The sequence below is a fragment of the Equus asinus genome, chromosome 1 (genome assembly GCF_041296235.1).
Source record: "Equus asinus isolate D_3611 breed Donkey chromosome 1, EquAss-T2T_v2, whole genome shotgun sequence".
NCBI lineage: Eukaryota > Metazoa > Chordata > Mammalia > Perissodactyla > Equidae > Equus > Equus asinus.
The window spans coordinates 110033975-110061081 of NC_091790.1; the positions used below are offsets into that span (position 1 = coordinate 110033975).

Here is a 27107-nt window from a genome sequence, read left to right on the forward strand (position 1 = left end):
TAAAACTGATAGTTCTTAATCAGGATTTGCTTTTATTAGGAACACGTGGAGCCACGATGTCCTGGGATAGAGGAAAGTGCTCTGGCCTTAGAGTCAGAAGGTTTGGGAGCCTGTCTAGGCGACTCCTGTAAGCCCTGAGTCTCCCAGCGGGAGGGGAGGGCTGCAGGACCCTCATGTACCTTGGGGCAGAAGGGCCGATGGGTCCCTGGAGAGCTCCTTGCCATGGGGACCCATAAGTTGCTTGGATCCCAAGGCTTACGCTAGAAGTCCTCTGGAGCTCCTGACGGGGGTTTCCTGAGGACACACGTGTGGCATCCAGGGCCCGCATCAGACGTGGCTCAGGCAGAGAGCACACAGCGAGTGCCCTGTGCCAGCTGACCTGCCGGAGTCCTAGCCTTCCCCCCGGGCCCTGGGCACCTTTGTTGCCTCTGTGCCTGCTGTCGTTTAAGAGCCTCAGGCCTTGCTTCCTTTCGTTGCAGCTTTTTGTTTAGTTTCTATCGAGGAAGGCTCCAGGAACCACATCATTTGGAAAGTAAGCCCGAGGCCCTGGCACTGGTCCTCAGGGCCGTCCCTGCAGCAGCCTCAGCCAGTTCCCCGTTTTGTGTCTGCAGCACATTGGGCTCCAGTGCAGGTGGGACGTGTCTGTAGGACAGTCATTCCCCTCGGATCCCGGGTGCAGTGCCCTGATCCGCGGCAGGAACACAGTAAGTCAGAGCCTTACTGTACGGAGTACGGTTCTCAGATGGGCGTCAGCACCACACGCCCGGTTCCTGGCCATCGGAAGACACAGGTTTTATTATCGTTCAGTACCGGTGAGGCCAACAGACCAGGAGATGGCTGCCATTAAAAAGATGCTTTGTTACTCACGTTTTCCACGAGGAAGGGGCATGCCATGTCACACAGGGCCCCACGGGGAAGCACCTGGGTCGGTCAGGAGGCAGAGGGAGTGAGGACAGTGTAGGCAAGAGCCTCTATTGGGGTTTCCAAAGGTGAGGCAGAGTAAGCAGGCTTAGAGTTGGCTAGTTTGAATAATCAAAGTGGGCTCTGGCACGTAGGGGCTGTCTCTAGGTATCTGGTACCTGACCCTGGGGAGCCCGGGGTGGGGCCGGGGAATAGTGGCCCAGAGGGTAGGAGCTCAGGAAGGAGGTGGTTGGGGCTAAGGGCTTTAGATTGGTTGCTTTGCATATGAATGGTCCACTAGCAGATGAGTCCTTTACTCTCTCTGGGAATGGGCTCTCATCCAGGGTCAGCAAGGCCCTAAGATGTCAGAGCATCAGACATACAGAAAAATAAGAAGGCATGATTAATACCATGACCTAGGGAATCAGCATCTGTATTTTTAACAAGATCCCCAAGTAATTGAGGACACTGAAGTCCCGGAAGCTTTGCTCGAGGGCCGTCTTCTCTACATTTTGAACTGGGTCCTCTAAAAGCAACAGATGTCCTAAGCCTTCTGTGTACAAATAGGGGCAGGAACTATGGGTTTTTGCGAGACGAGGTACACCAAAACAAGGCTGAAATCTTAAATGGGCAGCTAAAAGAAGAATGTCCCAGAACGTTAGCAATGCCTTCCATTTCCTGGGCATATGCTAATAATAATATTCTTTGGATTGTTAATAATGATTGGTGCAGGAGTCATAGATTCTATGCAAACACATGTATTATTTTCTGTAACAGAACTTATTTAAAAGGAAGGAACTTACCACCTCATCACTGGATGGAGATAAAAGCCCATATTTTTATCCCATTGTACAGTGAGAACATTAGTCAATAAATTATCCGGTAAAACCCTGGTTTCCTGTGCTCCCAAATGAGTAGTGCTCCAATTTCTTTAAATAGGACATTCATCTCTTTGGAGTGACCAGTTATCTCTTTGGGTGACCAATATAACTTCCATTTGTCATCACACACAGAAACTCCTTTAGAAGGAGCCCTGATTGGCCCACTCTGCTTGGAGAAGAGGCAGTGAATCAAGAAAGAATAGAGGGGAAGAGCAACAAGAGGCCAGTGTGGGTGCCACTCAGAATCGTAGTGCTTAGACCTAAAGGAAACTTTGAACTCGTCCAAGCAAATCCCTCATTTTAAAGTTAAGGATATGAGGCCCAAGATGTCAGTAACTTGCATGAGGCCCTTGACTCCTTGATGCCAAGACAGGGCGGGACCCAGGCTCCAGGCCCGGGGCCAGCCTCCTCCCGTTCTCCGAGAGACACCGTGGAGCTTTCTCCTCCTCCCCTTTCCTCCCCTCCCATTTCGGCAGAGCACTTCCCTCCTCTTCTACCGGAGCAAAACACTTCATGCCCAGTCTGGCCGTGCTGACAATGCAGCCGTATATTTTATTTCTTTGCTTTATTTATTTATACCCAGCCTTGCTGCAAAAGGATTTAAGCCCGCTTGTAAAGTTGCAAACAACAGAGCAAGATAAAACAAATTTAAAATAAGTGAGAAAAATGAGACAAAGGAACACGTAGCTTTGCAGCGACTTTGCATGTCGCCCTCCCGCTACGGCCACCCGACGTCCAGGTGAAATCGGAGCGGTGGCAAGGAGTCCTGGGCTCGTGGCCCCGCTACTCAGCACTTTGGCAGGTTTTTCTCACTGGTTGGTCTTAAGAGTCTCTCTCCCTTTGTTATCGGGGTGTCCTTGAAGGTCGCTTGGAGGAGCTTGGCAGTTCTCTGCCATGGGTCCTATTTGCAGGGTGTGACACAGTGGTGACGGTGGCAGTGATAGGGTTGCTGTTGTGTTGTCTTTGCTCTCTTAAGGCCAGGCCGGGCAGGAGAGCTGGTTGGTACTCGGAACCTTCCAACCCTTGGAGCCGTCCAGAATCAGTGACCTTCTTGGCCCCTCTGTTCCGCCCCTGCAGGCTGAGAGTAGCCAGGGCTCTGAGCTGTGGCCTGGGCTTTTCTGCACCCTCTGCTCATTCTTTATCCCTTTGGCACCATCTTGACCTCTGCTCAAGCTCCCATGTCTGGATTCGCTGAGGCCAGCTCCCTCGCCACCTTGACTTCTTCATTCAAGGGACCCCAGCATCCTCCCTGCTCTCAGGACCTGCACTGTCCCCACAGACTGGCCTTGGTCTGAGTGCCCCTTGCCTCAGGGGTGCTCTCTCTGACTCCGTGGGTCTCATCCCAACCCACCCCTGGTCTGGGTGGCCTCTTCAGTCCTTTGCGAGACTCTCCCGCTACAAAATGAATCGAAGCTACCCCCGCCAGGTGGCCCAGTACTCATGACAGCTCTCTCCCTGGAGATGTTTGCAAACGTGCATTTTGAGGCTGTCATAGTCACTGGCATTGACTGGGTCAGAGGTGCCAACCCCTCTGCAATGCCTGGGACAGTTCCGCCCAGGGAAGAACGACCCCAACAAAAGCGTGCTGTGTCCCGGCTGAGAAGCGCCGCTGAGGGCTCGGAAGCCTGCATGTTTACTGCTGTACAGTAGCATCAGAACGGACAGGCTGCAGATTTCTTGGTTTGTGCCCAAGAGCTTAGTGGGAGGAAATCACTAAATTATTTTTATCTACACAGTGCAGTTGGAAGCAGCTGCGTTCTGAAGGGTCAGCCTATGCTGGGAATTGTTTATTTCGTCGGGCCGCAGTCCCACAGTCGGCTCGAGCTGTCCCTGTGCTCAGCTCATGTGTTGGCCTGCATGTGGCACTTGCTAACGTCTCAGCTTAGCCGGCACCCTGGAGTCAGGAAGGCTCCAGGAACCGCTAGGGCACCCTGTCACGTGGGTGCTGTCAGATCACCCCAAACTCCCAAGGGGATACCGGTGGCTGGCGCAGTGTCAGTGAGTGGGGAACTGGCTGCACTGGTAAAACGTCTCCAGGGGTTTTTTTCTATAACAGGCAAAGGAGCAGAACACTCAGAATTAAATAGTCAATTGCATCTCATAAAAACCCACTATCAGGCTCTTAGGCTTAAAAAGTCATTTTTGAGCCCACTACCTGAGACAAGTAATTATGGTCAGCTGGCCGTCAGACCGCTGGAAACTGCTGGCCTGCTGACCCCTGCGTTTTCTCTTGCTTTACTGTGCACTGGCTAATTATTTCCTGATTTATCCATTCATTATCTAACACACTTTGCGTGCCTGCTGTATGCCAGTTCTGAACCGAGGCCCCTGACTCTTCGAGGCGTAGCGGAAGAGGGAAGCAAGCTGGTGGCCGTCCCCGAGCCGTGTGCTGTGCTCAGTGTGTCCTGGGAGCCCCGAAAAAGGGACTCGCATGAGACCGGGCAGAGATGCACGTGGCCTGGGCCTCTCCCAGGCATCCCAAATGTGGGAATGTGTGAACTGAGCCTGGAAAGAAAACAAAGAGTTCACCAAGGTCAACAACGACAGGGCGGACATGCATTCCAGGGAGAGAACACTGTGCACAAGTCACAGAGGCAGAAATGAAGGCTCTCAGTATCCTGGTGGCAGGAGAGAAGGGTCTGGAGGGAGGCATCGGAATGAGCCGGCGAGCCTGCTGCCCTGGAGACAAGGAGATGCGACTGACTCCTCTGCAGCTCAAAGACACAAGAGGCCATTCGACATCCCTCAGTGCCACATGTCAATCAAAATAATTAGAAGCAAAAGAACTGGCAAGCTGGTTCATATGCTCCAACATCCATGTAGCTTTCCCCACCAGAAACGCTCTTGAAAAAACAAGATGAAGTGCTGAAAAGAGGTGTGTATTCAATAGCATGACATAGAGTGAGTAGAGGAAAAGTAGTAAAAGAAATAATAACCATAATCCCTGCAGAACTGAGTGTCTGCCGACTCTGGGGAGCAGAGCAGGCCTGGGTTCTGAGTGAGACAGGCCTGAGTTCAGGGCCGGTTTTACGGCTTCAGCTGTAACCTCTCTGGACTTTGACTTCCTCATAAAGTGCTAACTGAATCCAGGGCAAGTAATAGATTATGGTGCATGGGGATCGGTGATCATTACTGGAGTAAAGAACAATGACAGATATGCTTAACAAAGTAGCTTCCAGAAGTCACAGAATTCCTATTCATTTATTTGATTCATTGGACAGATATCTGGCACTTGTTCCATGGGCGGGCGCTGCGTGCGGCTTAGGGACTAGGATGGTGAACAAGACCGACCCGCTCTCTGCTTTCAGGAGGCTCATAATCAGGTGAGGAGGAAACTGTGTGAAGAGACCCCTTCCTGAAACCTCCCCATCTCAGACTCAGCCAGAGGCGGGTTCGGTGTGGGCTAACCTCGGCTAGTTCGGCCATGCAGATCTTGTAGGTTCTTTTTGATAGAAAACAGTTGCCGCTGTAGAAGGTTGTAGAAGGTTGAAGGGACTGAGGGCTGGTTTCTCCTCCAGAACCTTGCTACCAGGTGTCACCAACGTGAGTGTTAGACTGAAGTCTGCCACAGACACGGGCATTTATCAAACAAACGCTTACCAACAAGTAGGGAGAAAAACGCTGGTCTGATTTTTGGTGGAATGGTCAGCGCTCTCACCACCGAAGCCTGGGTTCATTTCCTGGTCAGGGAACCACACCACCTGTCTGTTGGTTGTCATACTGTGGTGGCTGCATGTTGCTGTGATGCTGAAAGCTATGGCACTGGTGTTTCAAATACCAGCAGGGTCACCATGGTGGATAGGTCTCAGTGGAGCTTCCAGACTAAGATAGACTAGGAAGAAGCACCTGGCCACCCACTTCCAAAAAAACTGGCCACAAAAACCCTATGAACAGCAGTGGAGCATTGTCTGATACAGCGCCAGAAGGTGAGAGGAGAGGATGGCGCAGAAAGACCAGGCAGGGTTCCACTGTGCTGTCCACAGGGTCGCTAGGAGTCAGAATCAACTGAATGGCACTGACAAAGGGAGAAACAGTTCACTCAGCCTATTGAGTAAACTTGATGAAGTCCCAGCCCCCTCGCCTTTGAGGTTCACTCAAGTCAGGTGCAAGAATATTCCAGAGACAGGACTCTGTTTCCCCAAATCAGCATCATGCTGTCATCAACCCTCCTAAACTCAATGGCTGCGCACAGGGCGGCCTCGAGTGCCATCCCTAAGGGTAAAGGGACAGGCCTTGCTGGATTCGAGTACCCCGTTTCCGTGAGAGTGGGGATGTCTCTAAAAGTTTTTGGCCAGGCCACATATCTTGAATACTGTACCTTTAATTTCATCAACAAGAACCCCTTTCTGGCATTCATTGTACTAAGTGACAAGTTGCAGCAACAAAAGCCCTTTTTTTTAATGTTCAAAATGTTGATCAGGGGCCGGCCCGGTGGCACAGCGGGTAAGTGCGCACGTTCCGCTTTGGCAGCCTGGGGTTCGCAGGTTCAGATCCCGGGTGCGGACGTGGCCCCGCTTTGCAAGCCATGCTGTGGTAGGCGTCCCACATATAAAGTAGAGGAAGATGGGCACGGATGTTAGCTCAGGGCCAGTCTTCCTCAGCAAGAAGAGGAGGGTTGGCAGCAGATGTTAGCTCAGGGCTAATCTTCCTCAAAAAAAAAAAAAAAAAAAAATTGATCAAAATGTGGATAGCCAAAGCACTTTAAGTAGCCACTTTCGGAGCATGACCCTCTCAGATGAGTACCAGTCCCATCCAGACTTTGTCTTCTTGACAGCGTGTGAGCCAGTCACCCCGGAGGTAAAGCCTGGACTACCTACCTGGTTCACACACAATGAAACACCAGTCACACTCAAGTTCTTCTTTTCTCTTTTATTTATTTGTTTTTATACTCAAGTACTTTGAGGTAAATTATAGACATTGTAACCATGTTCCATTTCTCTCTCCTATTCCCAGTACCGGGGTGGGAGAGTGGGGGACATTGGTGGGGGGAGCGCTGGATTATATCTCCAGTGACCGTATGTCCTGGTTTGCTAGGGAGAGCTACAGTTTATCCCTGTTGCCATGGGGCCCATCCATTTCGCACCTCCTTTTACTTTCAAAGCTGTCCAGTTAGGATGGTCAAATATATACGGTTACTCTCTTTATCGAAAGAAGGCCGTGGCACAGAACAGAGGGGACAAACCCAGGAGAAGGTTTGAAGTCTGTCTCCATCAGTTCCCAGTAGGCTGGCCTTGGGCAAATTGCCTCCCCTTGATTAAGCTGGTTTTCCTCATTTGTAAACTGAGAATAATACACTTGCCTGGCCTCCCGCCCTCTCTGGTCGTTCCTTTGGGAAATACCAGTTCTCCATGGACGTGAATAAACTTGGTGGGGAGACCAGCACTAACGAGAGTTAGGGATTATTCCTGTCCCTAAACCCGACGTTGGGTCATGCTTTGAATTGACCCTGGCTTGGGAGAAAACTCAGAATAGAGATCATGCCAGCTCTTTGACTGTCTTCCTGCAGAATGGGGAGACCTGTAGCCTGCTTCCGTGGGGACGTGTTGAGCAGAGCCCACTGCTTGGGGATCCACCTCTCCCCTTAGTTCCATCGGAGAGAGAACATGACCCTTAAAAGTAACACCATAAGCCCTCCTTTTGCCTTAAAATGCATTCATGTAAAAATTTTCCCATAAGGATTCAACTTATCTTTCTTTATATGAGTGGAACTCTTATAAAAAAAAGTTTGGGAAGACATCATAAGAAGTGAGAGGCAAGTGGGAAAGCCCGGGCTGGGCCTACAGCCTTGTGGTGCAGAGATGTGACAAAGGTTCCCATGGGAACAGGCACCGATGAGGTGAGGATGGGTGGGGTGCCCCAAACAGAAGTACTGTTCTGCATAATAATGTAGAATTTTACTTTTTCGAAGGGAAAATTGCTTTTTTTTTCCTGGTATAAAAGGAACACATTGTAAAAACAGCCAAAATTTCAAGAAATATAAGAAAGTAAATATTTCAGTGTAAAAGTTTCCAACGTTTTCTGTGTGCGTGTGTTTGTCTGTGTTGTATCTGTATGCATATATTTTATATTTTTAAAAATAAAAGTGGAATCCTGTTACCGACATTGCTTTGGAATCTGCTTTTTTTCCATCTAAAACTGTTGACCTATTTCAGTAAATATAGATCTACAGCATCATTTTTATAGCTTCCCCAGATTCCATTGAATAGACGTGCCAGTAGTTGACTTGACCACCAGCCGCCGCCCGTTATTTAGATTTGTGTGGGAGCCCACAAATCTGCAAAGGGAGCACCCTTTGGCTGCAATTTTTTAAAATCAATGTAAGATATCAACCCCCCAACACATGCACGCAAACTTGACACACTTTTCAAGATTCCACCAGGAGAAGTGTCGTGTGTCTATCAGTTTGTCTTCTTTGCATTTAGGTGGAAAGACAGTTGAAATGTGGACGGGGAGGAGCCGTCAGTAAAGGGCAGCTCAGAGCCAGGATACTGTGTGGTTGCGCGCAAACTGTCTGAAGGCGAGAGGGTTGCGTTAGGAATAACTTGCTCGTGCACTGGAGCCCAGATCTGGTCCTTCAGGAAGCAACATTGCCGCCAGGAGCCTCTGTCGTCCAATAGTCCTGCCAGCCTGAGGCCCACTCCTCAGAACTCTCCTTCCAAAAAAGGAAAACTCCATGCACGTGCAGGGTTTATGCATGGCACGTCCAATGACACCTCAGTACGGTGAACTCTGCCGCAGAGGGCAGCTCCTTGGGAACCCAGCCAGGAGCTCCGAGCACGTGAAGAGGACCCAACTGCCCCAGGCATCCACAGGGCACTCTTCGGGCCCCTTTTGTGCGGGAGCAAATAGCCCTGTACCCTTTCTCCGTGTTTGCAACCCGCGGGCACCACCCACGATGCGGGGCAATCACTTTAATGAGTCCTGAGCAACATTTTCAAGAGGGGAACAGAGAGGAGAAAATAGCAGAGTGTTTTTTACTTCACAAAGATCAATATTATCTTTGGAACTTTTGTCTCATATCCATATATGCATACTAGGTTGCAGAATAAAATTCATTTCTTAAGGTGGATCAGGGTCAAAAAGTTTGAAAGCTACCTAAAGTTGTAGGCCCTGAAGTCACCACCATTGTACAGCAAAGTATAGAAATGAATGCCCTTAACAGTGACCTTGAGTTATCAAAAAAAGGATCAAATAATGTTCAAAGTACACCATTTAAGAGGACAAAGTACAGTAGGATGAAGATCTGGTGGCAAGATTCCTGTTACAAAGTGCCTACAATTTTTTTGAAGATTTAGCATTTCCAATTTTAAATGGAAAGCCTTTCTACCTTCTCCCCAACTTGAATCACAAATATAACTTTTAAAAACACCAAATTTGACTGGGGGGCTGGGGTGGGCAGGGCGCAGTGGGCAGGAAGAAACTAAAAAATATAAAACAAAATATTATACTTTTTAAAATTTAATTAAAATACCAAATTTGATACATATTTACCATAAAGATACTCCCCTTCCAGGTATACCTAATAAGGTCTACATATATCTTTGTGGTGTACATTAAAAGGAACTTCATTCATTCATTCAAAATGTGTATTTTGGTGTAGTGGTTGGGTTCAGCACACTCTTGCTTTGTTGGTGCAGGTTCATGGGTTCGGATCCTGGGGGTGGACCTACACCACTCACCAGCCACACTGTGGCGGCAACCCACACGCAAAATGGAGGAAGATTGGCACAGATGTTAGCTCAGGGCAAATCTTCCTCAGAGGAAAGAAAGAAAAAAAAAACATGTTAAACACACACAGCAAGGTTTCTATGCTCTGGCTAGGCATTGGCTACAGAGATAAATGAGACTCAGAACTGGCCCTCAGGGAACTTCCAGTCCAGTGGTCCAGATTCCACTCAACCCACGTTTAAAGTCATTTTTCAAATTGTAGCACAGGACTGGCTAAGGCCGGTTGAAATCGGCACTCTCCTGAAGACTCTCGGGAGGTGGCCCCCATCTGTGCCAAACCAGCCCCATGGCTTTGGTCATGAGTCCACATCGCAAAGGATTAAGCCCGAAGCGAGTCCCAGGTAAGATCGAGCAGGCCGGCTCAGTCCTAGGAACCAGGTAATGGGGCAAAAGTGAAGAGTGTCGAGCTGAGCCGCTGGTCCCCACCCAGAAGTGCACAGGGCGGTCTCAGGGACGAGAACCCAAGGGGTAAAGCCAGGTCTGCAGCCACAGCCGCTGACATGATTACCACGCCTTTCTGTCTCCTGACAGCTCAGGCCTGCATCCTATTTTGGCCCCATCCCGTTTTTGATCAGCTTTCCGCATATCCAGGCCACATTTGAAAGACCTCGTGGTCCCTGACCAGTCCTCTGTACTCTGATGCGGCTCCCTTCGCTGGGAGGGAGTCTAAATGCCCAGAGCACGAGCCCCAGCTTTGTCTCCATCAGTGCTGTCGGGCTCCACGGCTGGATGCACCGTGCTCACCAGCCTTCCCAAGACCACCGCATCTGTCAGCAAAGCTGTGTTTGTCTGGTCTGTGGTAGAACTAACTGCCTTTGGTACGAAGTACAACAAACTTCTGCTAATATTCCATGTCTGTTAGCCCACTTTTACTAATTTGATATTACAAGTTCAGTGGCCGTGCCTCACAGATTTTCAGAAGTTCTGATATTAAATACCCTACCCCTGTCTTCCCTAAATATGCCAGCGCTTGTCAAACGGTGTGTCCTACTTTTTGATTTTCAAAGAACGGTCTCTAGGCTGAGAGGAGTCACAAGGTGCGTGGAAATATTCTACTTGCTTTGTATCTTGTAAGCAAACGAATTTTCCTGCCAAGACTGTTCTGATTTACCCCATCCCCATATTCTTTTCCGGCAGAGTGGATGCAAATGTCGCGTGGTTACCAAAACAACCCAAAATAAACCAGTGAGAGGCTCCAGCTGTGCGTCTCACGGGAATGCAGAGCTTCTCCAGTTAACAGGAGCTGCTAGATTGGATTAGTCTCCGCGACCCAGGCTGCTTTAGTGACATTCAACGTAAAGTCCACCTTGACACCCAACTTCTCTGGCCTTTGGTGCTATGTTTTGTTGTGTTTTCAGGGAGAAAGGTAGATTCATAAGGTGGTGGCAGAACATTCTAGAACTTTCTAATCAGTCCCTCCTGCATTCCACATTCTGCATCTCTGGTCGTGGCCTTGAGCGCTTGGGTTCCTGGCAGACATCTCCATTCAACCCTGCAAACCCCGGGGCCATGTGCGATAACTCACCACCGTGTTCCTTCAGAACAGTTGCCCCAAACCTGCGATGAACTTGCTCACATGTATCACATAATAGGAATATCACCCCTATCAAACTGTGAGGGTCCCCTTGGCACAGAGAAGGGGCACGACAGTGGGACCCATCATTTGGGCCAACATTTTCAGTGGCCTCTGTTGCAGAAGAGCTCAGCAAAAGCATAACTTTGAAACACAGCGTTGAAGAAGAGAAGCACCAAAGCTTGTGCCAAGCCAAACCCCGTCTACATGGGGGACGGCACACCTTGGAGGTGCAGGCGGCCGTGACGTAGAGCTTGGCAGACCTGCTGGGACGTTCTGCCCCGGCTGCTTCGTAGACCAGGGTCAGGTAGCACAGGGGTTAGAGAAGAACAGGATGCTGACTGAGTGGAGGTGGGTGCTTCCCGTGGAAATGGTAGCTCTGGAGGCAGACGTCCCGGTGGGGAGAGGAACTCTTGTGTGTTAGGAAGTCGCAGCCTGTGGACTGCTACAGAAAAACCGTGAAGACGGGGAGTTTGGAGAGAATCAAGGGAGCTGGTGGGCTTTTATAATAAAGCGACTTTACCGGAGTTCTGTCATTACGTGTTCTGGAAACACGATAGAGGTGAGCAAGGAGGACCGGATGAGGAGCTGGGAGACCCCGTGCTGTTTGTAGTTTGCAGTGTGGCCTCTTCAGAATCTCCATTTCCTTGTCTGTGAGAGTGGGGACAACAAAGTCCGCCATGTTTAAAGTGCTTCACGAATGATAGAGCACCACAGCGGCCCAAGTCATCATTTGTGGACCGAGCCCAAGGCTTCCTGAGCCTCAGCTTTCCTCCTTCGTCACTGGGGATGACACCAGTGCGCTGTCTCACGGGATGTTTCTGAGGACCAAATACTATGATGTGTGTGAAGGAGGCATGTAAACTGTGGGGTGCTACGTGCGAGGCAGGGCTCACAAAAGCTCTGGGGACACGTTCAGGAGTCAGCTGCCAACCCAGAGGCTGGGGCTGGCCGAAGACTCACTGCCGGACCTGAGCCTTCTCTCCAGTGGCGTCCCTCCCCCGCTCCACTCCAGCCCCAGCCTTCCTCCTCCCCGGCTCCTTCCTTTGTCTCCGATGCTCTAAGTGGCCTTTGCTCTTCTCTCCGGATCTGTCAGGCGCCTGCTGCGTCTCACTCCATTTCAGATCCCGGTGAAACCGCTTCTATCGGCCGTTTGTAATGAAACGTGGGTTCCGTTGAGAGGAAGGTGACAGCCACTATGTGGGTTCCTGTGCACCACCGTTGTACTGGTGACCCCAGAACCAGAGGAACATTTGCTATCCAGATACACGTGAATCTGGCCCACGGTTACACTGCCTGTTTCTGGTTCCTCGTTACCATCCCCTAAACTCTAGAGTGGGCAAGGGGCAACACTTTATTCTTCAAATCAGAGATAGATGATAGATAGATAGATAGATAGATAGGTAGATAGATAGATAGATAGATAGATATGAGGGGGTAGGTTTGGGTCCATTCTGCAGTTTAAGACTTCCCACTCTTATAGCCACACCCCGGTTCTCTTGGAATTCAGTTTTCTCAAATCCTCAGATAACTCCCAAATTTAATCCCGTTAATTGTCTTGGTCCTCAAATGAGACAGTGCTTGATGCATTCTGGGAAAGAAATGGAAAACCTCGTTAAATAAGCAATTCAAGTGTTCCTTTTCCTTTTATTTTGCCAGATGACAATACTTTATTCACTATCACCCATAAGAGAGCACAGACTCCGGTCCTGAGGAGTGAGAAAGGCTGACCCCAGCAACCCTCAGCTCAAAGGGGAGAGCGCAAGCTGCTCAGGACCAGGTCAGAATCAGCCCAGGGACGCCGGCCCCTGTTTGCTTGCCATGTGGGGGCCCAGTGGCCTCACGGCACTGAGCAGGGAACTTGGAAATCCCTTCCCTGTGTCTTGAAAACGCCACGGAGCACGCCCCTTTTTTCTCCTCTGTGATTTACCAACTTCCAAATTCCAGTGCTTCTGCAGTCACCCGAGATGTGCACCATCTCCGAGGCCTCAGCGTTTGCCAAATCTCTTAAGTCAACCTCTAAGTGAAAGATGCTTCAAGGAAGCACCCAGTTCCTTCTGCTAATGACCGCAGGTTGTCACGTGACCCCTGCCCCTCCCCCCACTGCTCCGCTCCGAAAACCACCCACCCACCCCACCAATGAACTGGGTTGACGTCTGTCCTTTATCTGCCAACATCGACATTTCCTTCCAGGTGGTAATCTTTTGCTTTTGTTATTTGAGTTCTTTTTTTATTCTTAATTCTTACCCAATTGCTCTGGGGCTTGCATAAACAGTTAACAAAAACACGGCGCACGAGGCAGCCGTTTCGCTTTCTGTGCTTGTTCTTGGCGCCGGGTCAGTTCTGTGAACTTCTGGTGTCCAACTGGTAGGACCTGAAACTCTGTGTTTAACAAGTGCCTGTCGTCAAAACAGTTGGCGTGTGCAGGCTCGGATCGCTGGGACCGACTTGCAGCTGGTCAGCCGGCAGGCCCTGGACCGTGCAGAACCCCGAATCCGGGGCTCTGTTTCGGGGTTGCGCTTTGTTGGTGTTTAGTTGTGGGGGCTTTTCCTCCTCCCCTTTTTTTTTTTTCCTTTTCGGTGATGGCATGCGTGCTAATGTGGATCGCTTCAGGTTCCAAAAGTACAACATGTTTACACTCCTCGTAGAATCAGATCGAGTTGCCAGCCTGAGTCTCTCTGTAAGTGATTCGAGTTTACATTTCTTCTTCTAGCAGGATGTTTTGCATAATTTTGCTGATCCTGGGTTATTTATAGATTTTTTTTTTTTTTTTTGTAGAAACGGGGATGCTTGAGAGTTTTCTGTTCTAACGGTGGAAAGTGAAATCCATTTCTGCAGTTAGAGAAACGGCAGAGGCTGTGCAGCCGAGGGTTATTTTAGCTCTTGGAAATTCATTTCTCCGCGAGGTCATTTGATAACATTCCGGAGCACACTCTCCAGCCGCAGATATCAGATACCCCGATAATTGCTTTAGGACGGGTTGTTTTCCTTTGGTCGGTCACAAACGGAGTAAAATGAAAGTAAGGATGCCATTTCCTCTGGGGCGCTCTGGGAGGGTGGCTGCAGCAACTGGGTATTGTTTCAAACGTCCGAAATGCGAAATGCGTTTGCCGGGTTGTTTTGTCCAACCCGCAGGAGCACTGTCAGCTGGCGGTCCGCAGCCTGCCCTGAAGCCGGTTGGCGGGCCTCTGAGCCTGGGGGAGGGGCAGAGGAGGACGGCCGCAGGAGAGTTAGTGGGTTTTAAAGTTTGTCCTCACCTAAATGACAATGATACTTGAGTGCTTATAACATTAAAAAAATAATAATTAACTGCAAGATGGCACACTGGCGAATGCACTCTCTACTTGGTCTTCTGGCCCAGTGGTAGCATCTTTGGGGGACCGTGTTCGTGTTTGAATGAGAACTAAAGTCACCTTTGAAATCACTAAGCCAGAATTAGCACTCTACGAAAGGCTTTCCCATAATATTTACTAGAACATTTGGCTAAAAATTGCTCTGCTTTGCCCACTGAATGGCTGTGTAATTAACCAGCCCTTGATAACGGTACCTTGAGCATCTCCTCTCTGTGTCTGCTACTCCTGGTATTTGCATGGGTAAGTTGTACGTTCATCAGCATAATGAGTGTGGAGTCCCAGTCTAATGGTCCAGGAGGACGTTGTAAATGAGACACTTCACTGTGCCTCGGGTTAAACATTTTAAACCAAACAAATCGAAAAGGAGGGAGAAAACGGTAAACATCATTTGGGCCGCGTGAAAGGCCTTCTAAGTAGGGAGTCTGCCCAGATCCAGGTCCTTGGGTCCCACACAGACGGGTCCACACCTCCCCTCACCCCCAGCATCACCGACTCACACACATATTGAAAATGGAAATTTCCAAGATAGTAGATGTGACCCTTAGGCCATGGCTTGGCGTGGTTATAACTGGCTGGTGTTGCCAAGAGCAGATTGCTGCTTCTCCTTGTTTTCTCTCATCTATGTGAAATACCGCTATTTATTTGGTTTGTTTTTTGGTCTCCTCTAACCTTGCAAAGAATGATGATGAGTGTGTTCTGCTTTCAGCCCTTTACAGTTTAGAATGAGCCCTGCCCTTTCTCACGGTAGCCCCCCTGAGGTGGTGAAGGACAAGGCAACCCTTTGGTCCCAGTAGAAAAAGCTGGAGACGGCAGGTGGCTTGCATGGCAGAGATGGGGAGCTAGAACTCAGCCCCAACATCATCCGTCAGACCTTCGCCTCCTGGCGTCCCATCGAACTGGGTGAACTGGCTGCGACACAGATGTCCTTGGTTCTCATTTGATTCAGATCTGCCCCCATGGTTAGGGCCCCGCCACACTTCCCCTTTCCTCCTCCCGTCTCTCAGGTTGGGACAGCATCTGAGGCTAACTGTTGGAAGGCCTCAGGGTTGAGGGGTGTGCCGGTTTGGTGTGCATCTCCGTTAGCAGAGATTGTGGGGGACCCCACCCCGCTGAGTGCATAACCTCATGACCAGACTGAAGGCGGAGACGAGCAGGGCACCTGCAGGCCTTCTGTGGGAGTGTGAGACGGATGGCAGTGAATACTGAGAGCTTTCCCAGCGGTCCTCGCCCCTGGGCTTTTGCATTTGAATTGGCCAAACCCGCCCACCGTGTGGTCCTTGGGAAGGAAGGCGCTGCCATTTGCCAGCCTGTCAGTTCTGTCTCCTGGAGAGTGTCGCCCCTCCAGCACCTCCAGGCTTCAGCCTGCAATACCTTCCAAAACACCCTCCTTCCTTGCTTTCATCCCCCCACCTCACCCCATGCCCCGCCGGCCAGGGGAGAGCTCAATGCCGGGTCTGTTGCTGGACTGGTGGTTGATCCTGTGTGTCTGGGCCCCTTAGGCAGCCCTGAGCCTTTGAGTCCATCTCCTCTCCTGGTCCCTGGGGGATTGGTTCTGCCCACCCCACACTCAGTGGGAAGCCCAGGGTCTAGCAGGCTCCCGTGGGGTCCTGGAGTCTGAGGGAGGACCAAGGCATCCAGGCAGAATTTGGAGATGGAGTGGATCGTGTTGAAAGGCGGCATTGGGCCAGATGGTCCGAGTCGGTTTGGCAAAGCTATGAACATGTTGGTGGCTGCCTCGCTCTGCCATTAGCTCACTCACCCCCACGGTCTTCTCTTTTTCTGGAACCACAGCAGTGACACATACATTCAACAGAACCCACAAGGGTAAGAGGCCAAAGGAGAAAGTAAGCTGAGAAAAGGCGTTGGTTCCTCCAGGGCTGTGGCGCGGAGTCCCGCCGTTCCAGACCAGCCGCTTGTGCACTTGGAGGCCCTCTCACTCTCGGGCTCCAGGCCGGCGGGATTTGCCCGTCATCCCAGATCTGGAGACCGTCCCACCTTGATGAGAAGGCTGCGTCCGATCTACGGTTATGTCAGAGGTTAGGAGCCCCTTGTTTTCTTCCCCCCATACTGCCCTTTCTGCCCCTTGTCCAGTGAACATGAACAGTTTTTAGGTATAGCAATTGTATTAATTTGCTAGGCCTGTCGTAACAAAATACCACAGTCTCGGTGGCTTAAACAATTTCTTTTCTCACAATTCTGGAGGCTGGAAGTCCAAGATCAAGGTGCCAGCAGAGGTGGTTTCTCCTGAGGCCTCTCCCCTTGGCTTGCGGATGGCTGTCTTCTTGCTGTCCCTTTGTGCGCCCACACCCCTAGGGGCTCTTCCTTCTCTTACGGGGACACACCGGTCCCAGTGGATTAGGGCTCCACCCTAAGTGGCCTTGTTTGATTCTAACCACCCCTTTGAAGACTATCTCTGAATACAGTTACATTCTGAGATGCTGAGACTGAGGCTCCAGCATATGAATTTGGGGGGAACACAGTTCAGCGCGTAACGCCAAACAGCTAAGCCTAGTCCTGCCTCGACTCTGTTAAGGAGGAGCATCAGACACTACAGTAACCACGGCGATGCGGAGATTCATCTGTGACTCATTCCTGCACATGTGCATGTCTAGAACCAGGCGCCGTCTCTTTGTCTGGCTGCGTAGTCAAAGGAAAGACAACGAGAGAAAGAGAGAATATATTCGAGAGTCACGAGAGAGGCTGAGTTCGCTTTCGTGTGTCCTGTGATGATTCTCAGCTGACTTCAGCAGCCCACCTGTCTTGAGGGAGACTGTTACACGGGTAGGTTGAGTAAGGTAGCTTGGGGACCAGCAGACTCCAAAAACCATCCGACGGAAATTATCATTTTCTTTTCTGGGCCTCTTCTTGCCAGTGCATTGCTGGGCAAACTCCCTGATGTGTTAATAGGTTCATTGACATGATCCGCAACGTCTTGCCAACAATTTTATACATCTATATATATCTTCACAATCTGCCGTCAGTGCTCATTCCCCCTGGAACTTGGGAAACGAACCTTACACGGACCAGGAAAGGAGAATCTAGCTCCTATTTTAACTGCTGCCCTTTTTCCGGGGGCTTATGGTTGGCCATGCCGATTCCTCTCTCTCCCTCTGCCCCTGCTGTGGGACCTCTTTGAGGAGGCAGATGTCCTCACGTGAGACCAGAACAGGGCTTCTGGGGGCCTGCCCTGAGGATGTCAGAGCCAAATGCCTCATGTTCTTAGAAACTGCCCTTCAGAACAGAAACCCAAGGATTGGTTGGGGTCAAGCCTCAGGGGAACTAAAAGCAGCCCTCCCAGCCCTTTTTATCACCGGCAAATCCCCACTGCAGATTATTCGGGTCCTGGTCTCCACCAGGTGACGATGGAGGGACAGTGTGCTCCTGCAGGCTGGTAGGAGGGCCCATTGCCCTTTATAAGCCAGCCTGGGTTTTGGTCTGCTGCGAGGGGTCAGGAATGGGCTCCATGGGGCAGTCCAGCTGCTCTGGGCTGAAAGGCCCACCTTCTGGCAGCCTGAGCACGTCTATAGGGGCCTCCTGGGTTTAACAGTGGGGCTTCTGCCAATGGAAGTGGTATCTTGGAGTTATTTATCACAGTAATAATTGTAATACTCTTCTTTTCTGTTTGCATAGCCTGACTCAGCTTTTAAACCCCTGTTGCTTGTCTGATCCCATTGACTCCTCCCAACAGCCCTGGAGGGGGCAGGTATTGTTAACCTTAAAGCATGGAAATTCTGGAAGGAGAGCCAGGATCCAGACTCCGGCTCTTGAACGCCAGTGCTCCTATTGATTCCAGCTGCCTCGTGTCTGTATTTGGTTGCTGCTAAGGAGGGAAGTTTGGGAATTAGAAAAACAGGTTTCTTCCTTCTTCTTAGAGTTCTCGTCAGTTATGAAGGTGAATTTGATCGCTCACTCTGTGCAGTGCGTTGCTCTGAGAGCTTTATGCCTCGTGGTTACAGCCACTGGGGAGGGGAGGGCTATTGTTAGCCCCACCTGTCAATCACCCATGAGATCCTTACTAAGGAAGAGGAAGAAATGTGGGCCAAGGGCACACCTGCTCTGAATGGCCAACGGTGCTGTTCACAGGTCACTGTCACACTGGGGGATGTATTGCGTTGCAAACTTGGCCCTGTCCTCTTCCACATTATAAATGAGGATTTGGAGGAAGAACGGTGTTGGTGGCAGGCTTATCAAGTTTTCAGGTGGCAGATTTGAGAAGGAGAAGGAAAACGTTAATGAGTCAGGGCCCAAGAAGATCTCCATAGGCCAGAGCAGTGGACTGAATCCAAGAAGATGACATTTTTAGAGGACACCTGTGGATATGTGGCTTGGCAGCAAAATGACTTAGGGGGGATGCAGCTATCGGAAGTAAAAAATCTAGATTGGCTCTCTAGTTGCATTAATAGGAGAACGATGTCCAGAACAGACAGCGAGGAGCCGCTCAGACCCCATCTGTAATGTTCTGCCTTCTGAGTTCCACGGTTTATGGAGGACGGTAGGAGCTAAAGAGAAGCCAGAGACCAGGAAAATAGTGAAAAGGATGTTTTGTGAGGAGTGGTTTAAAAAGATGTCTGAGGGTGTCTAGCCTGGAAAAAGAAATTTTGAGAAACAAATGTTTGGCAGGGTGTGGCATGGAAGGGGAATTAGACTGGTTCAAGGTGACAACCTCCCCCAATCCCCCCTATATCCCCCTCCCCCCACAGCAGAGATGGGATTAGCCATGGTGCCGTCTCACCTGGTGCACTCGGAAAGAATCGTTGCTCCCACTCTGAGGCCTACAGTGGAAGAGGCTGGACAGCCCCATGGCTGGAGAGCTGGGGAGGCACCAACAGCCCCAGGAAGGGGGCCAGCAGGGGTTAGCAGAGAACGCTTAGCTGTGGAGTTTTTTCTTGCCTGTTGGGAGTCTGTTTCTCTGTCCCAGCTTCAAGGTCTAAGACCTAGGTCCCTTTGGTGGAAATGACGATTCCATCATTGGAGTGGCCATATCAGGGATGAGGACCTGGCAGAGGGGAGCTGTGCCTCAATATTCCGCTTGTAAATAACTAGTGCAGCTTGCCTGGGTGTGTGTGTGTGTGTTTGAGTGCGTGATATTGTTTAAAACAAACTAACATTTCTTTGTGGACCTGAATTGGCCGTGAAGTTTGGGAACTGCTGTCTTGGGGGCGTGTCTGCTGTCTCCTGCTGGCCGCCTTAATGACCATAACTTAAAAGTTACCTCCTTTAAGTGATTCTAAGAAGGGTTTTGAAGGTAACTCTCAGTTATCCTGAAGCTGATTATTCTGTTTGTGGATTGTCCTGGCCCTCACTTTCGGCAACTTTTTTTTCCAATTCGGGTGAAATTTGTATAACATAAAATTACCATTTAAAAGTGAACAGTTTGGTGGCATCTAGTACATTCACGGTGTTTTGCAGGCACCACTTCTGTCTAGTTCCAGATGTTTTGTCACTCTAGAATAAACCCTCGTACCCACTGAACACTTGTTTCCTCTGCCCCCTCCTCCTGGTTCCTGGCAACCACCGGTCTGCCTTCTGTCTGTGTGGATTTGCCTTTTCTGGACATTTTGTATAAATAGAATCATACAATATGTCACCTTTTATATCTGGCTTTTTTGATTTGCATAATGTTTTCTAGATTCGTCCATGTTGTAGCAAGTGTCGGTACTTCATTCCTTTTGATGGCTGAATAATGTTCCATTGTATGTATGTACCACAATTTTGGTTTGTCCATTCATCCATTGATGGCCCTTTGGCTGTTGTGAATAGTGCTGCTGTGCACATTCACAAGGATCTGTTTGAGTCCCTGTTTTCAGTTCTTTCGGGTCTATATATCCTAGGAGTGGAATTGCTGGATCATATGGTAATTCTGTGTTTAAGTTTTTGAGGAAACACCGTATTGTTTTCTGTAAAAGTTGTACCATTTTACGTTGCCACCAACAGTGCCCAAGGGTTCCAATTTCTCTACGTCCTCACCGACAGACACTTGTTATTTTCCGTTTGGGTGGTTGTTTTGGGTTTTTTTCATATATAGCCATCCTGGAAGGTATGAAGTGGTGATCGCGTTGTGGTTTGATTTGCATTTCCTTAATCACTAATAAGGCTGAGCATCTTTTCATGTGCTTGTTGGCCTTATGTGTATCTTCTTTGGAGAAATGCCTGTTCAAGTCCTTTGCCCATTTTTTAATTGGGTTGAGGCTGCCCATTTTTGTATTTAGAAAGAAGATTCAAATGTCCTGCTCCTCAGATCCTAGAGTCGTATAAGTATTGCATCTTATTATCATAAGCCACCTCCTTGCTGAGAACTGAGGCCACCTACTTATTCTCTGGGCACCTGAGGTGAGGAGAGAGAACAGGGTGAAAGAGGCAGGGGAAGGAGCTCCAGAAGGGCCAGACAGCCCTGGGAGAGCTGGCCCCCAGGAGCTGTCCACATCTCTGTCCTCCCGGTTGTCCTGGTGCCCTCAGCAGGCAGACAGTAGGAGAGCTGCTCACACTTGTCTCTGGGAAGACTCTGGCTCCCGGGCCATGGGGCCTGCCCTTTCATCTGTGTTCCTTCTAAGTATTGCGACATCCAGCGGCCCTCCTCTTGACATTCCTCCCGGGGCGGGGGCGGAAGTGTGCCCCTGAGCCCTTGACCCGCTGGCCTAGGGTCTAGAGGACAAGGCTCACAGCCTTACCGTCAGGAGCAGACTATTTCCCGCCAAAGCTGCAAATGCCAGGGAAAGGAGGGCTGGGTCAGGTGGGCGGTCCGGTCACGCCCCCTCGTCCCCCCCCCCCCCACCCCCCTGCTGGCTCCACTGCAAAGAAATGGAACCGTGAAAACCACTTCTGCTTTGCCAACCGGCACGGCCCCCTCCCAGCCAGAAACGGATTCATTCTCCTTCATTCTGGGAAGAAAGTCTGCGACAAGGAAAGGGAAACCAGGAACCTAGGGACCCTGAATAGCTCTCCCATGGAGACTCCCTCTCTGGCTTTGGTTACGTTGTTCAGCTGATGAAGGGATGGTCCCCACCTGAGACGGGCTTATGTGGCAGGGTTCTCGACGACGCCGTCCCCCTCCCCACGGTGTGAAATTCTCCATAAGACCCATACTTCTGAGTCCTGGAAAGTTTTTCTCTTAAAGGTCTGTTTTTATTTTTCCTTACTAAAAGCCATATACTCCTTAGCCAGGGTTAACTTAATTTATCAGATAACAGTCAGATTTTATAAAGAAATGTTGCATGAAACAGGAGCCATCCTAGTAGAAGAAGAAGTTGCCCAAAGCACGCTTTCCCGCTGCGTTCGTTTTAACTGAGGTGAAATTCGCATAACAAAATGAAGCATTTTAACGCATACATTTCAGTGGTACCGAGTCCATTCACAGTATTGTGCAACCGGCCCGTAGTTCCAGAACATTTTCATCACCCCAAAAAGAGACCCTCCACCCGTGAAGCAGTGACTCCCCACTCCGGTTTCCCCCAGCCCCTGGCAGTCACCAATCTCCTTTCTGTCCCTGTGGATTCACCTGTCTGGATATTTCACATCAGTGGAATCCTACAACACGTGGCCTTTTCTGAACCACTGTTTTTATTGGATTCCACGCCTCCCCCCCCCCACACACAATCTACTATCTCTTGCCAAGATCAGGGAATAAACTTTCTAAATATCCAGAACGAATGAAAACTCCCTGTTGACTTAATAGTTAACATGTCCCACAGAAGTATTTTTCAGTCTTTATGATGTCTCTGTTCTCTCCCAAGCATGGTGCTGGGTGGTGCGGTGGACTCTGCCCATCGGGGGTGACAGGCCCTGAGGGGACGGGCAGCAGGAAGGCCTGAGGCTTCTGCGGGCTGCCCAGGAGCAGCCCCAGGCGTCCAGCGGCTCTGGGCCCACGCAGCTTGAGTGTGGCCATCATGCTGTGGGGCTGCAGGAAGCCCCCGGCCCTTCCTGAACGGTGACCGCTCAGACCGGCCTCTCAGGAGTCCACTGCCTCTGATCGTACTCTGTGTGTGCAGTTCAGGAAAACCCAAGTTCATCTGCCAAATTCGGGATACAACCCTGACTGTTCCGGGCTTTTCTTTCTGCCTTTCCCTAATCGCATCTGGGCGTGCTCTCTTAAAGGGGAAGTGGTGCGTTCTGACTGGCCAGGGCCCTCAGCCAGGAGCCAGGAAACGGTCGCGGCGTCGCGTTGCCCGGTGTGTCACTGGCTCAGCCTCCTTATCCAAACGGCAAGGCTGTCTCCCCGGGATGTGTAAGTGTGAGTGCAGGGCACGTGTACCGCCCAGGATGGCGCGGGGCTGGGCCCAGGTCACGGAGGAGAGCTGCTGGCAGGCGGGCCGAGCATGCTGTCAGGCCACCATCCGAGCGAGCAGCCTGCCCGAGGTGGAGCCCAGGCGGGCTGTGGGCCGGCCCCGACCTGGGCAGGGCTGCAGCGCCTGCCTGCCGAGTGGGGCGAGCGGCTGCCTCCAAAAGAGGTCAGAGGAGGAGAGGCTGGGTTGGGGACCAGTCTATTTTGGACAGTCCTTCTGGAGGCGCAAGCCTCAGGGCCTGGTAGGAGTGCAGTGGAAATTTTTATAGCACACCTCTCATCGCACCAGGGAGCCAGCTGGAAGGGACCTCCCCGACTTGTCACCCCCACGTCTCTGCACTCACGTGCAGCTCCAACAGCGCTCTGTGCATTTCTCCCCTCGGAGTTTATTCCCCTTTGTCATTTTTAGATGTAATTTGTGTTGAGAAATGTTTCAAGCCTCTTTTACCCAAACTTTAAAAATTGCTTGAAACTGGCGACCTATGGGCTTCCCTCCCTCCGATCCGTGGATGGTCCTCGGTCCTGTGTGTGCACCCATGGAGAAATAAAGGGGAAAGCTCACACACACTCATGTGCATGGTGACACACACACACTCATGCCACAAGTGAGTGACTACTCGTGGCAAAAGAGACCTTGCTATATTTTAGACTCCTTTCTGCCCTAGGTGGTTGTTTGTAGGGTGGCAATGGTTGACCTTAAGTCATATAAAATCTTTGTTTTCACCCAAATGATTCAGACCTTTTGCTCCTAAAGAAAGGGGGCAGAGGGAAACAGAAGGAGGCTAGAGAAGGGGAAAAAAGGCGTGTGCCTCTGTACGCATATATTGACAGGGCACAACCACACCCTGTTTCAAGACAACTTCCTGTTTGCCACTGCCAACTGTCACTCCAAGGAGAACAGAAATGGTTCCGTTATTAGTGGCGGCCGCGGGACCGCGACAGCCTGTGGGGTGAGTGCTTCTGAGCGGCGCTGTGAGCTCTGCAGTGACTGGAGATTTTGCACATTCTACTGGAGGGGCCTCCCGTCCTGTGCTCTGGGAACTGGAGGTACAGAGAGAAAGCAGGCAGCGGGGACCTCTCCTTACTCAGCCTGGGTTCCTTGAGCAATGTGCTCCCGTAGGATTCTTGGAAATGGAATACTTTTAATTCAGGGGCAGGGAGAAGGCAGAGAACTCTCCACTTAGGTAAGCTACCGCTTGTGTTTGTTAAAAAGCTACATTTTCATGTATCAGTGGAACTCGTCTTAAGTGCCCACTGTGAGTCGGCACTGTGGTGGCCACCTGCCACGGGTCACCAGCCCTCCCAACACCTGTTCCTTCAACAGTGAACACGGTGAGTGCCCGTTAGGGCAAGACTCTGGGGAAATGTCGGGGATGAAAGAGTGAAAAGACACCTGCCCTGCAGGTGCGTCCAGCGACAGGACGCCCAGACCAGTAAACCAGCAATTACGACGTGTGACATGTGTCGAGATGGGGGCCTCAGCGTGCTACAGGGGCACCTGCCCACTCGTCGCCCTTTGACGTGGGCATCACTGGTCCCGTTTTATAGGTACCGAAACCAGGGCTTAGGGGGTTATTTGCCCTGGTCACAGAGCTTATGAGTGACAGCTAAGATTTGAGCCCAGATCTTTCTGAGTCCACAGACAGCAGTGTCTGGTCCACATTTCCAGTGGCTCTCCACGCTAACACAGAGCATGAGAATCACCTTGGGACCTTTTAAAAAATACAGGTTTGGGGACTCTGGTGCTACTGTCCCAGGAGTGAGAAGCCCTCTGCTGCTCCCGTGGTCCCTGAGTTGTGTGTGTGGCCTGGGCACCGTCTCCTCCTCGTGTGTCAGGATCCTCCCTCTCTTGAGGCGTGGACTGGGCAGGCCTGTGACCAGACAGCCCTTTTTATGCACTTAGCCCCAGGCCTCCAGGTGAAGGCCACTGGTGTTGCCTCAAGACGGTGTTGGGAAGATTCAGTCCAGCTGTTCAGGCATTTTAGATACAGGGAATCCCCGTTAGTGTATCTCCCCCCCCAAAGATGCCCCAGCCCATGCCTCCCCACCTTGCCCAGCTCCCAGCTGCCGCCGCACCTGTCCATTTGGTGCCCCTGGGGCAGGAATGATGTCGGCTGTGCCGTTTTAAGGTAGATGCTAACAGCTTATCCTAAAGCTAGGAGCCTCCAGTTTTCACCGAAGCTGGGTCGGCTCCTGTGTTTAAATCCGTGCGGTTTGTGCAGTGGGTGTGTTGGGTGGTTGTGGCGGGAGGAGACTGACGGAGAAGTTAATGCCATGCAGGTGGCACTCTTTGTCAACCCCTCCGCTCCCGTGAGGCTCCAGACACACGGGCACAGCTGGGGCTGTAAAAGGCCTGGTACCATGGAGAGAATCGCGGTCCTGGCTGCAGGCAGAGTCTCTCCCAGCAGCTGGGCTGTTCTCCAGCTCAGGTCCTTCAGGCAGCCGCTCAGGGTGACGGAGTGGTGGCCGGCCTGGGATCTGGGGAGTGTCTCCCACCCTCAGGGAACGCTCTGGCGATGACAGTGTCCATCCTGCCGCCACCGTTACATCCTAGTGCCTGGCACATGGCGCATACCAAGGAAATGCTTAAAAAATTAGTAAACGAAGGAGTGAAGGAGATTCGACTCTAACACAAGTTTCTCTCCTTCCTCCCTCTGTACGGGCACCTGTTTTCTCCCTTTTGCCCGCTCTCATTAGGGGTGTGTTAATGGTGGTGATGCTGTTGCTATCTTTTTTGTGTGTGGACTTACATGACCTAACAAAAACAGAGCCCATTAAGCAATCCATCCTACATCCTTCCTTTTTCCTCATCAATCTCTGTTGTATATTCGTGTATATAATATCTGTGTCAAATGTTTTATGGTTTTATAAAGTGATGATTAGCTTTTACGTGTTATTTGTGATATTCTTCATTTGCTCGTGGCTTTGGGTGTGCTATTTCGCGTTTTCTTAGATTGAGACAACCCTCATACCTGTCGTTCTCGACCGTTTTATTAGAGATCATTCAGGTCGACTGTGGTATTTTTACTATCATAAACAGTGCTCCTGAGAGTATCTTTGAACTTTTCTGGGGGGTGGGGCGCGGATGTTTCCTTGAGTCTGTTTTCCAGACTGAAATCACCAGATTCCCAGATCAAAGGCTGCGAACGCATCTGGGTTCCTGTTATTATCGCCAGGCCCGCTCTCCAGAGAAACGTCAACCCTGAAGGTGCCCCGTGGTGTGTACGTGCTCTCATTTCCTCGCCGTCTAGCTTTGCGGTGGTTTCTTTCTTTTAGCTGCGTTAGTGTCTAGTGAGGGCACCCCTGGGGGCTGGTGGAAATGTCTCAGGGCCCTGGAAAGCCCCTGGGACTGCCCAAATCCTGCCCAGCAGGGGTGATGCCAGAAGTTTGCTCCTTTCGTATGATAACCAAGAGAAGAGCTGTGGGAGGGGGAATGCCACCGAGGGGAGAGGGAAGGCGGATCCCAAGTTATCTATCTGCAGGGCTGCGTCCCGGGCCAGCTCAGAACATGAGAAATGCTTTGTCAGGACTCGTCGGAGAAGTTGTGTCGCTGAAGTGTAGAGAGCAGAGGGCATCCCAGCAGGGTGGCCTGGTGGGAAGGGTGTTGGCACCGGGGCCAGGCAGGCCTGGGCTCTCCTCCCAACGGCCAAGGTCTGCGTGACCTTGGTCCTGTTTCCTCGTCTTGCTGAGCTTAGTTTCCCCATTGATAACAAAGAGGCCAGCAGTATCACCTTGTGGGGTGTGGGGTGGGTTCCTAGAGCTAGTCGGTGTATAAGAAACTTGCACAGTGCCTGACAGGTCGTGGCCCTCGAGGCATGCGGCTTCTCTTCCTAAGGGAATGGATGGGCGCAGAGTGACCAGAGGCTGGAGAAGCCAGCCCAGAGCCTGGAGGGATCTGAGAACTGAGTTCGACGAGCACGGAGGCCAACAGCTCACACTGGCATTCGCCAGAGTGCCCAGGCAGCGCATGTGACCGGCAGTGGGTAGGACGTGAAGCGGGTAAAGACGACCTAGTGTGACCTCACTGGTGACCAGCAGCCTTGCTTTAAGGAACACCGCCCCAGCCACTCAGACCCTAGTACCTTTTAAAGAAGGTCTCTGGCCTGAGGAGGGAGTGGGTGCCCCAGAGGAGCTCCCAAGCCTCCTGGCTCAGGATCTACAGGGCCCGGCCCTCCTGCCACCATTGCCTGCCATCCTCTCTTCACTTTCCAGCATCTTCATTTCCTCCCCTGCTGAGAAGGGCTGCTTGGGTATCCCTCCTCCAACCACCAGGTTACTAGCTTTAGTGTCAAACGGCAGTCGTGGCAAACGAGCCTGCAGGCTCAGATTCTAGGCCCAGCTCCTCCACTGAATAGCCTTGTGGCTTCAGACACGTTTCTCAAAGGCAGTCTAGT

General features: G+C 51.0%; 1 protein-coding gene across 26 annotated transcripts in view; it reads left to right on the forward strand.

The window, feature by feature from the left end:
* The window catches only part of ATXN7L1 (ataxin 7 like 1), a 220861-nt gene that overhangs the window by 141906 nt on the left and 51848 nt on the right, over nt 1–27107 (forward strand). Inside the window, exons 1-3 of one of the 26 annotated variants that reach the window (XM_070505193.1) lie at nt 13259–13275; nt 13861–14102; nt 16227–16471. The exons of 6 other annotated variants lie outside the window; for them this stretch is intronic. In XM_070505193.1, coding sequence (XP_070361294.1) covers nt 16435–16471 — 37 coding nt within the window. In that variant the 5' untranslated portion in view covers nt 13259–13275; nt 13861–14102; nt 16227–16434. Of the gene's footprint in view, nt 1–13172; nt 13763–13860; nt 14103–16226; nt 16472–16568; nt 17217–21306; nt 22663–22715; nt 23898–27107 lie in introns of those variants that run through there. 19 more of the 26 variants (XM_070505191.1, XM_070505250.1, XM_070505270.1 and 16 more) reach the window with 19 other exon arrangements.